This window comes from Fopius arisanus, unplaced genomic scaffold, assembly GCF_000806365.1.
Source record: "Fopius arisanus strain USDA-PBARC FA_bdor unplaced genomic scaffold, ASM80636v1 scaffold00004, whole genome shotgun sequence".
Classification (NCBI taxonomy): Eukaryota; Metazoa; Arthropoda; class Insecta; order Hymenoptera; family Braconidae; genus Fopius; species Fopius arisanus.
Window position 1 is genome coordinate 706,020 of NW_011887743.1, and position 21,200 is coordinate 727,219.

General features: G+C 40.7%; 2 protein-coding genes across 3 annotated transcripts; one reads left to right on the forward strand and one right to left on the reverse strand.

Moving 5' to 3' along the window:
* Positions 1-50: 50 nt before the first annotated feature.
* Positions 51-4,961, reverse strand: LOC105271221 (small G protein signaling modulator 3 homolog). Of its 2 annotated transcripts, XM_011312624.1 has the most exons (5): positions 4,665-4,961; positions 4,254-4,418; positions 1,837-3,801; positions 1,518-1,678; positions 51-1,437 (listed from the first exon to the last, which is right to left on the reverse strand). In XM_011312624.1, exons 2-5 carry the CDS (start codon positions 4,320-4,322, stop codon positions 1,245-1,247), a joined length of 2,388 nt encoding a protein of 795 aa, XP_011310926.1. In that variant the 5' UTR covers positions 4,323-4,418; positions 4,665-4,961; the 3' UTR covers positions 51-1,244. The 2 variants fall into 2 exon arrangements, with proteins under 2 accessions (XP_011310926.1, XP_011310920.1); XM_011312618.1 differs by lacking the exon at positions 4,665-4,961 and having other exon boundaries at positions 4,254-4,493.
* A 3,183-nt stretch (positions 4,962-8,144) lies between these two features.
* On the forward strand, positions 8,145-8,924 carry LOC105271237 (E3 ubiquitin-protein ligase RNF181). The gene is made up of 3 exons (XM_011312650.1): positions 8,145-8,274; positions 8,343-8,648; positions 8,706-8,924. The coding sequence occupies exons 2-3, from the start codon at positions 8,343-8,345 to the stop codon at positions 8,838-8,840; spliced, it is 441 nt and encodes a 146-aa protein (XP_011310952.1). The 5' UTR covers positions 8,145-8,274; the 3' UTR covers positions 8,841-8,924.
* Positions 8,925-21,200: the final 12,276 nt, after the last annotated feature.

Genomic DNA, 21,200 nt, shown 5'->3' on the forward strand with positions numbered 1-21,200 from the left:
ATGTCAAGTGGTTTTTTCATTTTCGAAGTGAAGCGGTAAAGACGAGTATGTGATGGGTGTGCAAATTATTTTTCAAATATATTTTCGAATTTACGAATCGATAAACCCATTACAAAGTTTCGAGAATACTTTCAAAATTAAACTGTCTAACATTTTAAACTTATCTACCATGATCCACCTATCTAATATTTGTACCCTTTAAATTCTTGACTTTTTTGTAATGATTCTTTTCTTTGATTCAACAAATTCCAGGACGGATGATTGAATGATAAAATTATAAATTAATAAATTATTATTTTCATCTTCTCTTTAAATCTTCAGTCTCTTCAGAAAAATAGTATACAGCTCTTCGTACTTGTACGTGTACGGCACACCCCAGATTTTTTTTCACTAATTTTTTCAACATTTCATTTATGACTGACACGAAAATTACCGGACGAATATTATTTTTGAACCCATCAACTATCCAATCCATCATTTCATTGGTAAATGTCTAGTTCAGGTCCATCAAATCATTCTGGATGTTGTGTATTGGAATGGGCTTCCGTCACCTAATTAAGGATCTGGGCACGTGTTTAGAGGGAAACAATTAGTTTGGGAGCTATGGTTGTTAATACACCGCTCTCTGCGTTATCCAGGGCCACGACGAGGACGTGGCGGTGTTCTCGGCCCCAAAGACAACACATGTTGGTACATTTAGAGACAATGGACTCACAGAAAGATGGATTTCAAATAGTCCTGGGCACTTCACTAAAAACTCTGACTTCACCTCACCCGACCACCTACCATCACTGACTGCAACACGACCAGTGATTAATCCACTGCTGCCCTTCTGTAGCAATTCAAATTATTGAATATAATATCACTCACTCGTCGTGTCAACAGCGACAGCAGGGGGAGGGGGGCTTTAAGGATTTCTGATGAACAGAGTTTACCTCAGAACTATTTGGCGATGTATTTTTCTCTAATTCTTCCTCTCATTCTCTTCTTATTTTGGAATACTGAGAGGATACGAATGGGTTATTCATCAGAGCAATGATTATTTCAATGATTTATCTGTTTGGTGGACCTAAACCGCACATGTACCCCTTTTATTTTCTATAAGAAAAACACAAGTTGAGAACTCGTTTATAAATCAAGTAAGTACCTGAAGTTTAATCAGACGCACTTTCTTAATAACCAATAATAAATGGAGAATATAATTTAGAGATGATTAGTCAAAGAATCTCTTGACTAATATCTATTTACAAATCCCAACTGAATAAGTGATGTTTCACAAGCATATCTCTAACTCCATCTTTGAGGGGTTGAGACTGCTCTTTCTTCGGTGGTAATTCCCAATCTGGATTGAGATTGAAGGCAAATTGACTAAGGATTCTAAGCTCACATTTAATTTGCACCCAGCCCGGACTATTCACGAAACTCCATGGATGGTACCTATTCAAATCAAGGAACAATTAATGAATTAAAGTGTCTGAGGTGAATGATATTCATCTATACGGTGAGAATTCACTTACCATTTTTGTACTACTTCGACAGACGAACATAAAACTTCGAGCCAGAGGTGCAGTACCTGTTCGTTCAATCCGAGACAAATTAGAGAACGTAACTTCACGTCCATTTGTGCATGAGCGTTGTCATGAGTGAGGTTCACCGACTGTACGCAACGATAAAGTAGCTGAAGTCATAAATAAAATGATTAATCATGATTGATCTGTATTTAGTAAAATGTTTTACAAAATGAATAATATATTCTGTCTTTTTCCTGAAGCTATTAATTAAATAAATAATTATTAGAGTATTGTATTCTACAGATGAAAAGAATAGAATATTCACCTCTTCCGGAGTAAGCACTTTTCCATCTTCATCCAATCGATATGTTTTACAGAGAACTAGTCGGCTGTAAACTGAATTGAAATCTTTTTCAACTTCTCTGGTGGAAGCTTCTTCAATAAACAACCAGGGATGACAGGGGCCCCCTAAAAAGTTGGCTCTCTTCATGCCATGTTCCAGAACAGCCTTGAGAGCTGGACATAGAGTTCCTCGAACAAGATCAGTCACAGCTTCACTAACAGCATCATCACCGGCGCACGTGTATTGTTTACTCCTTTCGTCGAGTAACTCGACAAATTTAGCTGGAAACCATCCTCTAAGTCCATTGAGCTCTCCAACCCAGCAATGCTCATCCTTCTGACTGATAATCGTGATTATGTCATTTTTCCGAAAGCCTAACTCATCATCATCGTGCCTCTCAAAATCCAGCAAGGCCTTCGCTCGTCTTTGACGAGTTCTTGACACATTAATATAATTATCATGATCCTTAGAGTGACTCTCCATCGTGTAATCTGCCACCAGATCTCCACCATTCATCTTAGGATCGACATTCATAAAATGTCTAGCTACTTGCAGCACCGTCTCTCTCAAATCGACTAAAATTTCCGTCTGTCTAATATTCTTGGATTTGGCATCCTCTCCTCTCTCTTCTCCTCCAAACAAAAAGCTCTGCAACATCGATTTGTTCCTCTTCATCTGTCTCCGGTTCAAATGCTGCTTAGGCAAATTGGGACTTGCATCAGGATTTCCCACAAGTCCACCTTGATCCGCCATTAAATACGCCAGATGTCTTCTTCTGTGGGTTTCTATTAAAACATCAGTCAAAGACCCACTAACATCTAATGAAACTTCGAACAGCTGATCAACATCATCAATATCTCCAGGAATGTCGGAAAGTGCATTGAAGATCTGAGCGGAATTCTCGAGCTGTTTCAACTCACTCTCCCTCATCTTCAGCATTCCTAGAGTTATTTGGAACAAAACAATCGATCCATCGAACAGGAATAGATCCCATATCCTCAATAATATTTTCATGTGAACCACTGAAGCAAAAAGTGTTAAGAACCAGTGAAGGGAGATCAGACTGAGTTCAATGTCATGCTGAACCAGCACATGATCAATGTCAGGTAAGTAATTAGCTATGAGTGTTCTTAGAACTCTCTGATCTGCTTGGACACCGAGGAGAGTAGAGGAATAATAAGAAGCTGGTAGCAAATCCTCTACAATGGTTGCCATCATCCAGAAAGCATCTTCTTCTTCAAGTAGGAGAAGCAAAGAAGCTGCCATTGTCCCTGTACCTTGACAGTAACCAATATCAGGGTACAGCCAGGCCAATCCCCTCATTACTCTACGTAATCTTGGGATCCCTGTGCTGTGAAGGTGAGAGAAACAGGCGTTCGCTGGCATAGTACGTAGCAAATCTTTTTCTATTTGTTTAGAGGTCATCAGGACGTCATTACTGGAAGCCTTGACGATGTCTTTATAGGTCATCTCTGATGATGATTTTTTTTGCGAAGCTCCTGATATTCTCATCCAGATTCTAGGGCGAAGGGAATGGGGTATACCTCGTCGTACCATTTCTCGAAGTTTTTCTGTTCTCGGGAGACGCTCGTCGGTTTTTCCATTCTCCCAGGAGATGTCGGAGATTTCCTGAGTGTGAGTGAACTCCAAGACGGAAATCCACTGATGTTTGTACTCTGGATCGTCCATGAAGGGAACGCCAAGGAGTTTCTTCGAACTTTGCTCAGGACCATCTTCCTCTTCTACGCGAAAACCGAATTCGTCGAATCGATAATCGGGTTGGGAGTTTGGATCATCAGGCTGGCTGAGTTTAGCCAAAATATCTTGAGGCCACATGGAGGCAGTTAGGGCGGAGAATGGACCACCGGGGATGGGACAGATGACATCCTCGCAGAAACCGTTAATGTCCGTGTCACAGTCATCATCGGAACCTGCTTCCAATTTTTTCTGTATTTATCAAAGAAAAAGAACATTTGTACAGGCGAGTAACTGCTATTGGTAACATCCCAGTGTACGTCTCACAACACTTATATTGTAAACAAATAGGTTTATGCATTAATTTATTTATTTCTTGATGCCTACGGCCATTGGAAAAACGAGGCGCATATTATCCAAAACAAATAATGTTGAACATTATTATTTTAGACAGACAGAGACTTAGTAATTCGACGACTCAGCTTTCACTTCCTTGTAACTTATAATAACTAATACCTCGGGATCAGACAAAGACCTAATTTAGTCAATAAATCGTTAAATTATTGAAGTGATCGATTCTCCCTGAGAAATATTTATTTCTGATAATTGTCTACGTGTGATCTATCCCTATCAACGAATCACTCGGGTCCTTACAATACTCTATTTACAAAAATGATTTGATATTGCAATTGTTAATTACTCACATTATAATCATCTTTACCAACATAACCCTCATGCACTCTCATGTTGAATAACGATTTAGCAATATCCATCCTTGGAGTGGTCTGGAATCCTTTTAATTTGGAAATGCGCACTCACATCATTGGAAAAGTGGAATATTTTGTTTGATCCACGGAAACCGATTATTTCTATAACAAACAGAGATACGCACAACAGCTGTGAGGTATTCTATTGCTGCACTCGTTGCACTCCATTATTATATACACGGTTATATATAGACCACGAGTAGAAATTATAGGAGATTGCCAACACCTATACAAAATCTTCAACATGAAATCTACCATCTGAATATGTGAATGTCAATAAGGCAGGGAACGAGTACGAGAATGATAACGTCGATAAAATTAAAAATTCTTAAAAATTCATATATTCACCGGTAATTGAAGAATACAACCAGTGCCGATCGATCGAAAATTTAATTCTGAATCGATGAGATTTTATTTTTATTCGATTCGATTCGACCCTTGGGAGTTCTTTTCCGTTTCCATCGATGTTGGAATCAAAGAGGATTGTCCAAAGTAGAGGCTCAGTTCTGGGGGTTTGAGTGACCCCAGCGACATTATAGTACTCTACCCCAAGAGAGGAAGGGCGCTACGCGCAAGGGGGGTGTCTGCCCGTCAGCCGACTCGGTAACTGGACCAATCGATAGGGTGAGTGTTATTTTCTGCGTTACGAAAAAACGAAATTGGTATTCACTGAAATTAAAGAATTTAAAATTTTCAAAGAAGTATCAGGGGAGCATGAAAATCGAGGAGGTATTCACTGAAATTGAAAAATTAAAAATTTTCAAAAAAGTATTAGGGGAGCATAAAAATGGGGAGGGATTTACTAAAATTCGAAAATAGACGCAAAAAATTTAAGTGACTCCATAAAATTTTAAAATTTCAGTGAATACCAATTTCGTAACGCACAAATTAATATTCACTCTGTCGACTGGTCCCTCTGACAGCGAGACTGCTACTGAGGCAGTTACCGAGTCCGCTGACGGGTAGACACCCCACCATTGGGTGCGGCCCCCTCTTTTTCTTGGGGTGAAGTACTACAATACCGGTGGGGACACTCAAATCCCCACTGAGCGGCTCAGACCCTCTGACAGCAAGACTGCTACTGAGGCAGTTACTGAGTCAGCTGACGGGTAGACACCCCACCATTGGGTGCGCCCCCCTCCTTCTCTTCGGGTGGGGTGCTCGCGCAGAACTGAGCCGCTCAGTGGGGGTTTGAGTGACCCCACTGGCATTGTAGTACGTCACCCCAAGAGAAAGAGGGGGTCGCACCCAATGGTGGGGTGTCTACCCGTCAGTCGACTCGGTAACTGCCTTAGTAGCAGTCCCGTTGTCAGAGGGACCACTCGACTGGGTCAATTTTATTTTATGAAAATGTAAAATTTTTCAATTTCAGTGAATACCTCCTCGATTTTCATGCTTCCCTGTTACTTTTTTGGAAAATTTTTAATTTTTCAATTTCAGTGAATACCTCCTCGATTTTCATGCTCACCTGATACTTTTTTAAAAATTTAAAATTTTTCAATTTCAGTGAATACCTTCTCCATTTTCATGCTCACCTGATACTTTTTTGAAAATTTTTAATTTTTCAATTTCAGTGAATACCTCCTCGATTTTCATGCTCCCCTGATACTGTTCGAAAAATTTCGAATTTTCTAATTCCAGTGAATAGCTCCTCGATTTCGAAGAGATTTTATTTTTATTCGATTCGATTCGACCCTTGGGAGTTCTTTTCCGTTTCCATCGAAGTTGGAATCAAAGAGGATTGACCAAAGTAGAGGCCCAGTTCTGGGGGTTTGAGTGACCCCAGCGGCATCGTAGTAGCCGACCCCATAAGACGGAGCTCGTTAGCCGACTCAGCGACTCTTCAGTAGCAGTCCCGCTGCCACAGGGACCAGTCGAAACGAAACTCCCACAGAACATCAGAGATCCTGACATCCACAGTGCAGCAGTCTGGAAGAGATATTTTTACTCAATATAAAGATAAATAATAATTTTTTCATGGAATCCTGTGCCTTAATACTGACCAGAATTGGTGCCCTGCACGTAACCAGCTCCACCATAGCCAGAGAATGATAAAAATGATATCTATTCGCTGTCTCAAACACTGGCTTCAATTGATCGTCCTTATACTTTTTCACAGATTTCGACTTTTCGAATTTCAGTGAATCCCTCCTCGATTTTTATGCTCCCCTAATACTTATTTGGAAATCTTTAATTTTTCAATTTCAGTGAATACCTTCTCCATTTTCATGCTCACCTAATACTTTTTTGAAAATTTAAAATTTTTCAATTTCAGCGAATACCTCCTCGATTTTCATGCTCACCTAATACTTTTTTGAAAATTTTAAATTCTTCAATTTCAGTGAATACCGATTTCGTAACACATAAAATGAAATTCACCCAGTGGACTGATCCCCCTGACACCGAGACTGCTACTGAGGCAGTTACCGAGTCGATTGACGGGTAGACACCCCTACTGCGTGTGGCGCCCTTCCTCTCTTGGGGTGCAGTACTACGATGCCGCTGGAGTCACTCCAACCCTCAGGATTGAGCCTCTACTTTAGTCAATCCTCTTTGGTCTGCTGTGCGCATGCACGGTCTTCTGTGCGCATGCAGGGTGTTCTGTGCGCATGCGCGCAGTATTGCCAGGCGACCCCCCACTCGAGCGCCGACCCCAACGCCCCGCCATTTTGAGTGGGGAGTCAGTCGTTCGGCGACCGTGCGTGGAACGGTCGGTCTCGTGTCGCGTAGTGAAAATCCGTTAACATCGGGGTCATAGTGAGTGCAGAAACCCGGCGCCGCCTGTGAACATTGAAAATACAAAGTGCAGGACTCAGTGCAAGTGATTTTGGGATGTGAAATAATTTTTTAAACAGTTTATCAGAGCATTTTCAGTGATTGACATTTTTCGTTTGTTACACTGAACTTCGGTATTGCCGAACGGCCGCCCGGCGTCATTGTGTTTACAAAATTCCTTTGTCCGTTTCTCGGAATTGGTTAGTGTGTGTTTAGATACGGACTGAAGTGAGAGTGCGAATTAGATTCGAAGCATTACTTTTCTCATTCATCTTATTTTGAATGATTAAAAATATTATTTGATCTTTGATATTATTTTATTGATCTTTGTGGATTTTCAGTTGATAAAACATTCTTGGTTGTGTGGTGAGTGATTAGTGAATTTTTGAACTGTGTCGAGTGCTGGTGCATCCAAGGCGACTTCAACCTCCACATGGACATCACCAGGAGTTGGAGGGAATCTTGCAAGCCTCTGCAAGGTGAGTTTCGTATGCATTTTTTTTATGACTTTGAAGCATCATTTTCATTTTATTTTTATGTCATTTTTTTCATTCCTGATTTTTGATATATTCAATGCTTATATTACAAACAATTTTCAATTATTCAATTAACTTTCCAATAAAATAAAAAAATTAAAATAAAAAATAATAAATAATTTTAAATAATAATTCAAAATAAAAACTCTCAAATCAAAATTAAAAATCGCCTTTGCAGTAAAAAAATTATTTTGCCGAAATTTCATTAACAATTTGTTTTTTTATGTTCACAGATAAGGTAGGTCGTTCGAAAGGTGAAAATTGACTTATTTTCATCCAACGCCGGTGAGTGAAATTTATTTATTATATCCTTATACCAGGTATTTATATACCTGTTTGGCGCGTGTTCCCGGGCATATCGATAAAAATGATAGGATGATAGGCATTGTCAAAATCCGCGTCGTTATCTCCTTGGCTCAGTGTGGATAAGTCAGAAATTTCGTGGTATTATCGTTATGTAGAAAATGGCTTTATCCAGTGTTTCTTCCATATTTGGTCATTCTCTGATGTTGCTTAGTCGAAGCCATGACAGTCAACAAAAATTGAGGCACCTGTGCGTTCTGGATTGTCAGTCAGGGATATTATCATTGAAAATTCGGCGAAATATTTGTTCTGGTGAATAATTTTGTCAGAAATTGAACTCGAAGGTGAGGGCTCCACACTATTGATTGTCGAATTTAGTACCTGGTCGTCATCTCTTATTATTATTCCATAGATGTCAGATTATTTCGAAGAAATGGGATGGACTCCACTTCAGGACGGAGCAACACCTAATTCATTGTTACAAATGGCGCGATTTTTACGAGACATGGGAATGTGGGAAATGTTGGGGCAGCATGAGAAATTACCACCTCCTGCTTCAAAAGCAGCTGTGGAAGCACTCGAGGAAATTAAAATAACGGATGCTGAATCCAAACAGTGTCCAGTATGTTTGAAAACATTCGAAACTTGCGATATTGTTAAATGTCTTCCTTGTCATCACTCATTCCACAAAGAGTGCATAATTCCTTGGTTGGAGAAGGTAATAATTCTGGGATTGTCGTTCCACATCTTACCTCATTCAAATAAATATTTGCAGACAAACTCGTGTCCTCTCTGTCGACACGAATTACCCACAGATGACGAGGACTATGAATTGTATAGAAAAGAAAAAGCCAGGGCAGTAGAACGAGAAAAAGATTTGGAAACTCTACATAACTCCATGTTTGGTTGATACAATTATGGGGAATTAATTTATTGAGGAGTCGGAGGGAAATTGTTATGGTCGTGTTTTTACGAATAAAATGAGATATATTTATGTCTTTTCCGTTGAATTTCCTGGGGGTCTAACTCGTACAAATTTAGTGATAGGGTATTTTCGAATGTTCTAGTCTCCTCGAATTTATTACAGCAAAAATGTTAATTGCTGACCAACTCCAACCACCAAACAGTCCTTTATCTCCCGAAGGTACCCTTCGTAACAAAACCTAACGCCAAATTTCTCTGTTTCTCGAGGGGGGGGAAAAAAAGGCAAACTAGAAATTTGATTTATAATCATTGGTAGGGCATTCCAAACGAGATAAGCTAGAATTGGATGGTAATGGAAGAGATGTCGCAGCGGCAGCAGGGCGTAACAATTTCGAGACGTTCCTATAAAACAAGACAGAGAGATGCCTCGTGCACTGGACGGCTTTAATTATCCCGCGGCCTTCTAACGTGCAATTAATTCCAAATGCGGTCTAGTTTAGCGAACGAAGAGCAAACAATGTATTACCTTCCCTTTTCCCCCGTTGGTTGGCTAAACGTAGGTGGTTACAGGGAATGGAGGTAAAAGAGAAGCTCGGTTAGATGCAGGGGTAAAAGGGGTGAGATGGCAGGCCACTTTGCGCAAATAGCATGGATCTGCAGATAGTAGATGCCCCTTGCCCTTCTCAAGACCTCCAATTGCCCCTGGTACTCCCATCCCCACTGTTCATTCCCTGAATCTTCTTCTTCCTTCATCCCTCCCTCCTCTTTAACCTACCTCCACCGAGCGAGGTTAATGCTCTGTGAATTTGTGATTGCCCTTAATGCAAATCTACAGTTTAGTGGGCGCTCCTTGGGCACCCTGAACGACTTGCTGGGATTACCCCCTAAGACTCAAACCATACCGATACGAGCAGAATACTGCCTGGCATTGAATTTTTTATCCGCTTGCATTAGCCTCCTTCAATGCTTATGCTTGCTCGCGAACATGGAATGTCGAGGAGAAAAATTGAATGGTTAAAAGTAGAATTTTTAAAAAGTATATAATCGCGAGGTAAATGATAATATCTTTGTAACGGTTGGTACGTAAATTATATTTGAATCGTGTGACACGAAGTTTAGCGAATGCGATGGGATTTTTCTCTGTTAAGAGCGCGGGAGGGGGAGAAAGGTATTGGCGGAAATTTGGAGGGTACAGGGAGTTTCGCACGAAGCGAATGACTGCGATTCGTCCAATTATCGGTTGGCACCAAAAGTGCTAGGTCTGGCTCGCCCGCCAAATGGGAAATAGCCCCGGCGTAGCTGTGCGTTGTGTCTGGAGAGGGACCGAGAACAGGGGGTGCATAATACCCACCCCTTCGTGTACGATATGGACTCGAGAGAACGTAGACTTAACATCGAACTGGTGAAAGCAAAACGCAGAAAATTGCTCTGCTTCCTTTCTCTCTTTCGCTGTATTTTTTTCTCTTCCTCTCGCTCTTTTTTTTTTGTGTTTTTAAGGCAAGTAGGGAAACCCCTGAGAACATGAATGTTGGCTGGGGGGTGGCTTTACGTCGGGCATTTGGACTCGGAGACTAGTAAATGATGTCATTAACGATACTAAAGTGCTGACTCTTCTCTAACGGATTCAGTCCCTAACCTTCTCGCTCTTCTTTCACTCTTTTCAACAACTTCACCCTCCGTGATGCGACGCTTCACATTCATTTTTTCTTGCTTTTTCTATCAACTTTTTTTGTGTGAATTATTTCTCGTCGTAAGATGCATCGATTCCCAATGGTAGAAACTTTGCTCTTCTCCTACCACCCAGCATCACCTTATATAGTTGAGTTTGAACTTGTTGGCGGAACGGTTTTCTCTATCTTTATCACAAAGTCGCACACACCCCGAAAATTTCTCTCTAAGTTTCGGCTTTGACACTCGAATCCTCGATTTATTGCCTAGGCGAGAGTGGAAATATTGAAAATGGAAGGCCATCACGCCGTTATGCCAATTTCGGTAATCCCAATGATGATATTTCGTTGATATACACCCTGTGGATATCCCATACTAAAACTGTCAAGTTTAATTTTAATGTATCAATCTTGGTGGGCTTAATGACACCTAGGTGATATGTTTGTGCGGTACAATGGCTGCCCACAGCTATTTTTCACTACTAGAACGACTGACAATTAATAGGTTTTTCTTCATTATGGCTAGACGGATATATTTCATCGTGAAAATTTTCAGGAAAACTCGTGAGTTCTGAGTAGTCGATCTCTCTATTAATCCAAAAAAAAGATTGAATTAAATTGAGAGATGAAAATCAAATTTTACGTACGGTATAAATACGCGAAATTTCTATTGCGAATTGTCCGCAATAATGCCTCCTGCACCTCCACTCTTGTACGTTCACTGCATGTACATGTGTGCATGTGTATATATTGTCACATATATATAAATATATATGTGGGTATTAACAGAGCGGAGTACATGGGGGTACACGGTAATTGGGCCTGGGTATGTTTCCCCTCTGGCAGCTACTAATATACTCACACGTGTTGGCGATCGTGTACTGAGGATTTGATTGTCCATGTTGCACGGAGAATTATCGAGTGCGTAAACCCAACCGAAGATCCACTCTATTATTCACCTTAAACATGCCAAATTTAATGCTCAATCCTCAGCGCACTGATATCAATATCTCAAGCGATTCCATAATACAATCAGGATTAAACTTTAGTGCGGGGAGGAAATTTTTCTCATATTGATTTAGGGAACGCACTCTCAATCATCTCCGGCGCCTCCGTTGACATTTTTAGTGGTTGGTATCAGTGATCGTAAGACGGAAGTTAAAGTCATCTTTTCATATATATCCCGAATTGAATTTGTGATTACGTAAAGTTACGCTGCAACTATAAAAATACACTCACGAAAATTGAATTGATACATCAGATGATAAGTTGATGGTAGGGATGCTCTGGCAGTGCACAATTAACGATCCAATACGGGGAAGGGGTATTGAAAAAATGTTGTAAGTCTGGCGTGATAAAAGTGTACAGGCTATAAATTTCGCATTGGCCCAAATATTTCAAGGGAGACTAGGGTAAAAAATAAAGACATGGATTTGGTCGGCGGAGAGTGAACAAAAAACTTTTCCTCTTTTTTTTTTTTCGAGTTTCCGTGCAGTAGAGCTTTTTCCGCCGGGCACAAACTTCTGGGGGAGCTACTTGAAGTCTGGTAGAGAGGATCAACGGTTTTTCCGATAATCAGGATTCATCCGAGTATCAAACTCGCTGGAGCGAATGAACCAAGGGGGGGGGGGGAGAAAATGGTAGATTGCAGGGGAGAGGGGGATGAATAGGCTCATGTTAAATCCGAGTTTTGAGATGAAGGCTGTATTGAATTTTGAGGATTGGATATTAGGGGTTAATCGAGAATTGAATGCTTACTAGAGAATTGAGTGATTTATCACCAATAGATCGTAAGAACTTTGGGAGTTGGTAATGTTTGGAGTGGAGCAAGAAATGCATGAATAAAGTATTTGCCAGTTCTTGCGAAAACTTGTGATTTTTCACTCTGCGTGATGGTGGCAATTTGGAAGATTGCTGAAAGCCATTTTGTAATGCGATGGTGGGATTTAGTGGAATGGAAGGGGAGTAGAAGGACATTCAATCGTGTTTGTTTTTAATTTTACGCATTGAATTTATATTCCGAGTATCTCGTGTGATTTATCGTTTTATAAAGCGTGCTGGACACGTATGCATAGATTAGGAAATAATTCAGACTGATGAGGAAAAATATTTACCATTTCACTGATGATAAATAAAATTTGTTTCTATTGAGATTATTTTTTTTTCTTTTTATTTTTTTTCTTTTGATTTTTTTTTTCTTTTCATTTTTTTTTCTCGTCGGCAAATAGATTTTTTTTCTGAGGGGTGGAAGGGTATAAATCAATTTATTTTCACTTACCTCGAAGTTTCTTGAGCAGTAGCAAGGCGACGCCTAATATCTGTAGTCAGCCGCGCGCCGTCTAACCGAATAAGGACGCCAAATGGGTTTTTGCACGAATTGGCAAAGACGCGTTCGTTGAACGGAGAAAATACCCCTCTCTACACACTACACTGTTCTTTACTCCCTCTATCATCTTGCTTCTACCTTTTTGGTTGTGGATTTTCTCTCTCGCGTATAGCTGCCGGGCAAGAACTTAATTATCTGTGAAACAATAGCTAGGGAATTATGATTATTACCCCTGGGGGCCAGTCTACGCAAACGGCAAAACGAAGGGCGCGTCGGATACAGAGAGCACGAGAAGCTGGAGAAAACGGGTCGACGGTGTAACCCACCTCCCACCCCCTACGGGTTATAAAAGTAACAAGAGTAGGAAATGGCAATTCACTTTTTATTACTTTTATTATTTTTATTATCATAAATAATTATAAAATCTTCACTTACCAAGTGTGGAATATGCTTTTGTGAAAATTGTTTCTCTCTAATTGTTTGGGGTGAATGTTGGGGTTGTGTGGAATTAGTGATAATCTTTAATATTAATAGGTTCATTTGGGGATAGTTTTGTACACGTTTGAGATTGGGGCTTCTTGGGGCATTTTCTGAGATTCTGTCAGACGACATTGGTCTGACGATAACTCTCTCTAAGGGTCGGAAACTCGTGTGACCACGCGCACCTCTTGGGAGATGACTCCTGGAGAGACTTGAGAGTCTAGGGGTGGGAATGAGGTGAAACTTTTGATCGTGCACGTGGGGCAGCGGCGTGCAAACGATTCAAGGGAGATGAATAGATTGAGGAATAGTAACTTTGGTGGTACAGCCCAATTGCTGACCCAACGGCGTCGTCGCGGGATTTCAATTAGTCTCCTGTCTCTCTGTACACATACACACGCCTATACCAATTCACCTATACAACTCGACTTCTAACCTCTCTACACTATTTCTCTATTCTCAACTTTACCATAATCTAGGATATGCTCTCATGTGGTTTTCAGTTGACCCCTATTCGAATGCTATCTATCTATCTCCTTGCCGATCCGCCCACTTACAGGCCCTTTATCTCGATTAGACTATCACGATTTCATCCTCTTCTCTTTCTATTGACATTTACACCGGATTTATTTTATTACTTGTGTTCAATTGCAGACGCATCTATGATTCACCCAAAAATCACATTTCTGTTTTTCATTTGCAATAATTCAGACAGATGAATGTACATGTTCAACGAGCAAGTATCATAATACTGTTACTCATTGCAAATTAATGTACGCTGGGCGAATGGAAATTGGGGAAATTCATATTCGGGATTGCATTTCAATTGCTTTTAATGGCTCGATACTACACGATACATTTTTGGTTTGGTGTTACATTGGATACGCAAATATTTCCGATAATCTCTTCCTTCTTTGTTGAATTATTCTCACACGATAAAAAAAAAATGGGAAAAATATATTTTTCCCATTTTTTATTATGTGAAAATAAATTCATATTGGAGAGAATACACTTTGCTCGTGATCTCATTCGTTAGACGATGCAAAAGTTCAATTAGCTACGATATTCCAAACCTCGAAATTATTACCCTCATTAGTGCTAGTCTGAGGAGATAAAAGTTACCGGATACAAAGGGGTTGCTCCTGCATTTTATTAATGATCCATCGTAATCTCTTCTCCCTTCTCCAGCATCGGCGGCCTTTTTCCTTCTACTCTCGTTATTTTTTCACGTCAGTTTTTTCCCCGTACACTCACTATTACATCCAATTGATTTTTCCCTCATTGTTCGATTGTACGCATATCGAATGGGGAACGAATAATGCCTAATTGTTATTGGAAATATTTTTTGTAACACAAAGTTGAATGACCAATTGGTCGAGAAAAATGTCAAATATTTGGGTGATTACGAGAAAGTGGCTGTGTGCCAGGCGTTGGGTACCACTAGAGGTGAAAAAAAAGGGAAACGTCGAGGGAAAGGTGGGTTGAAAGTGCCTGGATAAATGGTTTTCTCGCTGAGGTCTCGTTGCGGTTCATTCTGCGAACAGACCATTGCACAGAGGCCCGCCGAGGCCATTGGACGGACGAATGGCAGTCGTAAAGATTTTAACAACGTTGAGCAACCAACAGAGAGGGCTTTCTCGCCCTCGTGAAGGCAGGAGAAATGAAAAGGCCTGAAAATTCATGTATTATTTTACCTCGGTATTTTTCTTCCTCGAAAATCCACCGTAGAATCGTTAACTGCGTGTATCCTTACTCTTGTTTTATGCATGTTGGAGAGGCGCCGAATTTTCAGTCAACTCTAAGCTCTCTCAACTTATTGGCGGAATTTTTCTCTCGGCACGATATGGTGAGGGTAGTTTTTTTTAAAGGGCATGCTGAAAGGGCACAAGAATCATTTGACTCGGGACAAATGGGGATGGGGCGCGGTACAATGTGATGAGATATTTTTATCAATATTCTAGGTAAATGAGAATAGGCATTTTTTTCTTATCCTCAGACCATTCGGTAGGGGTATTATCCCAATGTACATATGGTAACCCTTGACGGTATTATTTGGAATATGTGGAGGACTACAGACGCATTCGTATTACTTAAGTCGGTGATAAACTCATTCTTGTTCTCTCTCCTCGGTCTTCTTTGCCTGTCCCTCGTGAGAACCTGTAAACTCCATATACCCAACTCCACCGGGGCTAGATTCCGAGTGTAACTCGCATTTTCATTGGTATTAAATGAGATTTGTTGACAGTGGTGGGTCTGTTCATCTGTGTGTGTTAGCAAAGAGCTATTAAAAATGTATCAATTTCTCTTGAAAAATATTTCATTCACTTTAATTTCAATTGAAAAAAAAAAGTTCATGGTACAGCTTTAAATACTCATAAAATACAGATGTGTACTTTTATTTTGCTGGGAATAATTTAAAATCATCCAGTGATGTAATTAATCCCAGGATCTGGTTTTGCGTAGTTCCATGGGGAGCGTGGAATCCCCCAGCCTCAAATATTCTCTTGTATATATCCAGTGTTACTGTAGAATGGCAAATGTTGGAGGGAGATGGGGATAAAAGAAAGAGAGCATAACGAGTTTTCATGGGCAGTGTTTCAAAGGTCTGCATCAACCGTTGCCCGAGTTGCCAATCCATCCCTATTATGCGTTAGTAACGCACCACCATGTACCGGTCATCCTCTTTTTTTTATTTATTTATTTTTCTGTGTGTCAATACACACTCGCTGTTCATTTCTCTGTGCCTACACAATGGGTATAGATTATTGATGGCACGTAGATTTCTGCATGTTTGTTTCAACGGACCACAAGGCAACTCCACTCGAGTCTATGCATCAGACTTTCTTGTCATACTTTAATTGGATGTGTTCTTTTTTTTTCTCATTGTACTCATTGATTTTTATTTCACCGAGGGGCTGACGTTTTTACATATATCTACATCTCATTCCTATTGGTGTTCTTTGGGTAAATTCATGATTATTGGTAATTTTTTCGGGATATGTGCATTTCCATTTTGTTTTTCACTCTGGTGTAATTTTGGAGAATAACTAACGCTGGAACAACTGTGGTTTTCATACTATTACACAGAGCTTTCATTTGCAATTGAAACAGGGAATAAAAAACAGAGGGGCCGAAAAAAAAAAAAATCAGCATGGAAACATGAACAACGTTTTTAGTCTGGCTCCAGTGTGTTTTGGGGGCCAGACCGGCTTGTACCAACGATTCTCGAACCTACATTTTATCAATTTAGGGGAAAAAATCGGATTTGCATGGGACACAACTCGGGGTATAGGTAGAGCGGTGTACAGTGGACCGAATTGAGAGAGAAAGAAGAATGATGTATATAGGTTGAATTGGAAAGGGGGATGAGAGAGGTTGGCTAACGAGTGCTCAATTGTAAATAACCGGTCCAACATTCTGGGGGCCATCGAAACTATATAGCTTGGGATACAATCGATTGATCGCTCTGCAACGATCACTAGTGCAAATTTTCCTATAACTTTACTCGATATATTAACTGTCAAAGGGCTCATTATACCGATAAACGTTGATATTTGTTTCACTCAATGACAAATTGCAAGTGACTGCAAGTGATTTAATGTTGGTGACCTGATGCGGGTACAATTTGTATATAGATTGGCTGAATTTATTCGAGTTGAAATGATTTTTGGGGTGATAAATTTTATAACTGATTTTATATTATTTGATAGTGACACAGTGATTTGGTTAGTGAATGGGTCCTTGGGTACAGATTGTTAGGATATAGGAGTGTGCGCAATGCCTGAGACAGACGCATACAGGCATCGTTATTCCTGTAATAGATAGATTGCGCCAACAATCCGGTTGATGGACGAGACGCAGAGGACATGTCAACCGAAACCTCACCTCCCTCTCATCCTCAGCACATATAGCTATATCTTCATCATTATATCTCCGTATATACTCACATCGTCTCTCTCTCTCATTCTCTCTCTCTTTCTCTCTCTCTCTCTCCCTCTCTCTTATTCTCACCCCTCGCCCTCACCCATGCCTTCATACATGATGCGCGTCGGTTCATTAGAGCAACGTGCATCCGACGCTAATGCGACATCAATTATGCGCCAATAACATAACAATACATAACGCGTCGCATTGCTTGCATAACAATGCTCTAGTATATCCTTCCATTGTACATCGGTTCTAGGCCCTGATTGCTACGTCTAATACGCCGTATAATTCCCCCCACGCCTTCACACACTCCTCCCTCCCTCCCTCACACGATTTGTATAATTAATAATTACATAAGAGAGTTTGCCAATGAATTATTCAAATCACCAGTGGTTGTGCGGTAGCCGCAAAAACCACAGCGTCAGCTTTAACTTCTTGATTTTTCAAAATAATATATATATATATTTTTTTTTGGTTGTTTTCTTCATCAAATCAATACGCGATGTCATGCAATTCTCCGTCCCCTCGTTTTTTCCTGTCGACAATGAAATTTATAATGCACAATTCGTCAAATTGCTTTAACCGCACTGTCGCTAAAAGGACGTGGCTTTCTCCCCCTACCTACACTGAGGTAAAATCGAGGTAGATGGGGATATAAAAATAGAGAGGTAAATGGTAATAGCAGTGGATAAGAGTGAGAAGGGTGGTTTGTGTTATGGTTCAGCGTTTGTGGTACTCCGCGGTTCGATGAAAGAGCTGCGGGGCTTCGTGTGGTATCATGCGGTCTCGTGATTCGATGCCCATTCAGTCGTCCATAGTTTTGGGTTTGCTTTGGAAATGACCCAAGCACTTGGCCGGCGCTCAGTATGCTCGCTCGGAAATCCTCTGGACCAGAAAGACAAACTTCAATTCTCCCTCTGACCAACCCCCTCCCCCTCGCCATTCGACAATATTCCTTTTATGATTTCCACCCCTTACCTCCACCCAGTTCAATCGAAATGAATAGAGAAGGGAAGGGGGAGAAAAAAAAAAATGAATGAATGAATCAAGTATCTTTCAACTCGGAAAATGAAAAAAAAAAAAAGAAAAAAAGATGGAGAAAAAAAAATACATCATTTCCGCTGAAATCTCGTGATGGTCATTCCATAGGGTGGAGTGGGATTTTTGGATGAAAGGTAGGATGGTTTGATAGAACGTTTAATGCATATGCGTTGAGAGGGAATGTTGGAAGTACACCTCTCTGGAGTGACCGGAGGGATTGCTGATCGGAGAGGGCGTATGATAGAGGACAAAACTAGTAGGTGGAGTGAGAATACAGGGATGGAATAGTGAAGGTAGGGGTAGGGATAGGGAATGTACAGAGTGCGAGGGTTGTTATTGCAGATTGCGTGGAGTGTGAGGAGGGGGTGGAGTGCACTCTCATGGCAATGGGTTATACCCGTAGAGAGCTGCAGACTGGCCGAATACTGGGCCAACTGCATCATGTATATTTCCCCTTTCCTCTTTCCTCCTCTTACACACTCTATACAACCCCAGCCAGCCATGCAGGTGCAAGTTCTCTCAATAACGAAAATCTATACGCTTTCATTTGTCCATTCGTTGCCGACTTTATTTGCGAATCGGTGAAGAGACCTTTGCGCACAGAATTTAACTCTTCTCTCTATCACTCTCACTCTCTTTCTCTCTCTCTCTCTCTCTCTCGTCTCTTTCTATTCAATCATTCATGCAGTGCAGAGTGTGCTATGGTGAAAGGTCAAAATGTAACGGTCAAATCGAATTCTTCTTTTTAGTTTTTCACTGTCCCTGAATTATGGCTCTCCACTGAAGAAAAAATCAAAACACACCGGTTTGACATGTGACGGTGTAATTAGTGTATTGGATCAGCGGTCGTTTAAATATAATTGGTAATAATAATAACAAACCACGAAATATACATTCAGCACGTAATTAATGTGACTAATGGGCCGCAGGTATATTACTGAATGTATGAGAGGGGTTAGTGGGAAAGGTATGAAGGCTTAACGAGGGCTCTGCGGCGACGTTCTATAACGACATCGATTCGAAAACTCTGATTCCTCACTCCTCTTCACCCCTCCTCACTCCTCCTCGCCCCTCCTCACTCCTCCTCACCCCTCCTCACCCCTTTATACCCCTTTATACCCCACACCCATCCCCTTTCACCCTCTTGATCCTCTTTGGGGCGCCTGTATATGAGCACCAAACTCGGAATTGCTATAATTGAACGTTCGCGTGTACCTCACGTCTCTGTCACTTGAAATAATTTAACCATATTCCAACCCATCTTTGAGAGTGCAATTATAAAATTAAACTCGACATTGGAGAATATTGAAATTGCAGGTTGATTATATAGAGGGATAATATGGTAGTCTCACTCTCCTGAGTGATCATACTTTAGTCGGTGTATATAGAGTCGATGAATTGAAATTCAGTAGGCAGAGGGCAAAGCCAGGGCGTGAATCGCTGCCCTTGCAAACCCACTAAATTCGTTCATACCATTCCAACAACAAGGCTCGTTGTAATGTTTGTAACGCCCGTGTGTGCTGTATTCATATAGGTATACAGTGTTACCATAGAATGTCCTCTCCTCTCTCCAGCGAATCCCTTTAATGCATTCTATTTGCTTCTATCCGGTGTTTACGGCTCGAAGCATTAACAGAGAGAATCGCATTATTGCACCCAACCACCTAGTCTATTCTTTTTTATTTCTTTTATTTTTACTTTTTGGAGAATTCAACAAGAGATGGAGATATTGTTTTACCGCGAGTATTTCGAAATCCATGATTCAAACTGATGATTCAATCAGATGATTTGTTCCAGAGGCGGCAAACATTTCATGTTTTTGATCGATCAATAATGATCTATGATTAAATTAACAATAGTTCTCTTGTCGTTCACGGATTGTCACGTGGGGTATATTTTTAATCGTTAGATAATACTCAATCGGATTGATTGAATCATTGAATTGAATTGTGTATAGGATGTATTAACAGGTTTTGGTGAGAAGTTTCAGTGGTGCATGCATTGGGTACGTTTGGTACTTGCTATTTTATTAAACTCGGTGGGAGTATTCATAGGTCTTGAAATATCGCTTTTACGAACAAAGTGGTGGGTTTAAAGGGAGCCAGGGCCTCTCGGGGGGGCTCTCGTATAAACGAACGAGCTCACACATTGGACAGAGGGTTGGTCTTTCGATCCGATTTCTGGGAACGTTCCACACGCCAGAATGACCACAGAATGCCCTGTACCCTTTTACCCTCCACATGTACATTTACGTGGAAGGGAGTATCTACCAAAAGGTTAGGAGTGGGGAAGGGGAGGGGGGGGGGATGGGAGAGAGGAAAAGGGATTTGGTAAGCCGGACAGCGGTCTGGGAACTTGCGGCGTGGTAATGTTGTTTTAAGCGTGGCACTTACCGCACCGACAAATAATCATTAGGCAGTGAGTTTAAAGCCCCCGGGTGTGACCCATCCAATTTTACGTTCAACCCAAAATCTTTTTACCTTTCGCTTATTCACTGTAATTATTCACAAATAAATGATTCATTTGTTTAATTCTTGTCTTATATCCGAGAATGAAGATTAACATTAAAATAGTTGAAGACTATTTTGGCGTTGAGTTGTCAGGGAAAGCGATATGCACCAAGTTTACTGAATATACGCTTTCTCCAGTGGTAGAAGGCTGTGTCGGCCAGCCAGGCTAGATTACGTCACTCCTGGTACAGCTAACTGTCTGCACGAATTTACATTGCACTGAAGATGAAACCATCTTAGACAGACGTGACAAACAAAAAACTTGTTTTTAAATTTTCTGCATTAAAAAGTTGAATTTTACTTTTTATTTTTAACGGAGAGTGCAATGTTAAAAAGAGTAGTTGAGTCTGTTATTTGCTCTCGTTTCTCCATTTCCATTAGCTCCGACTGCAGTT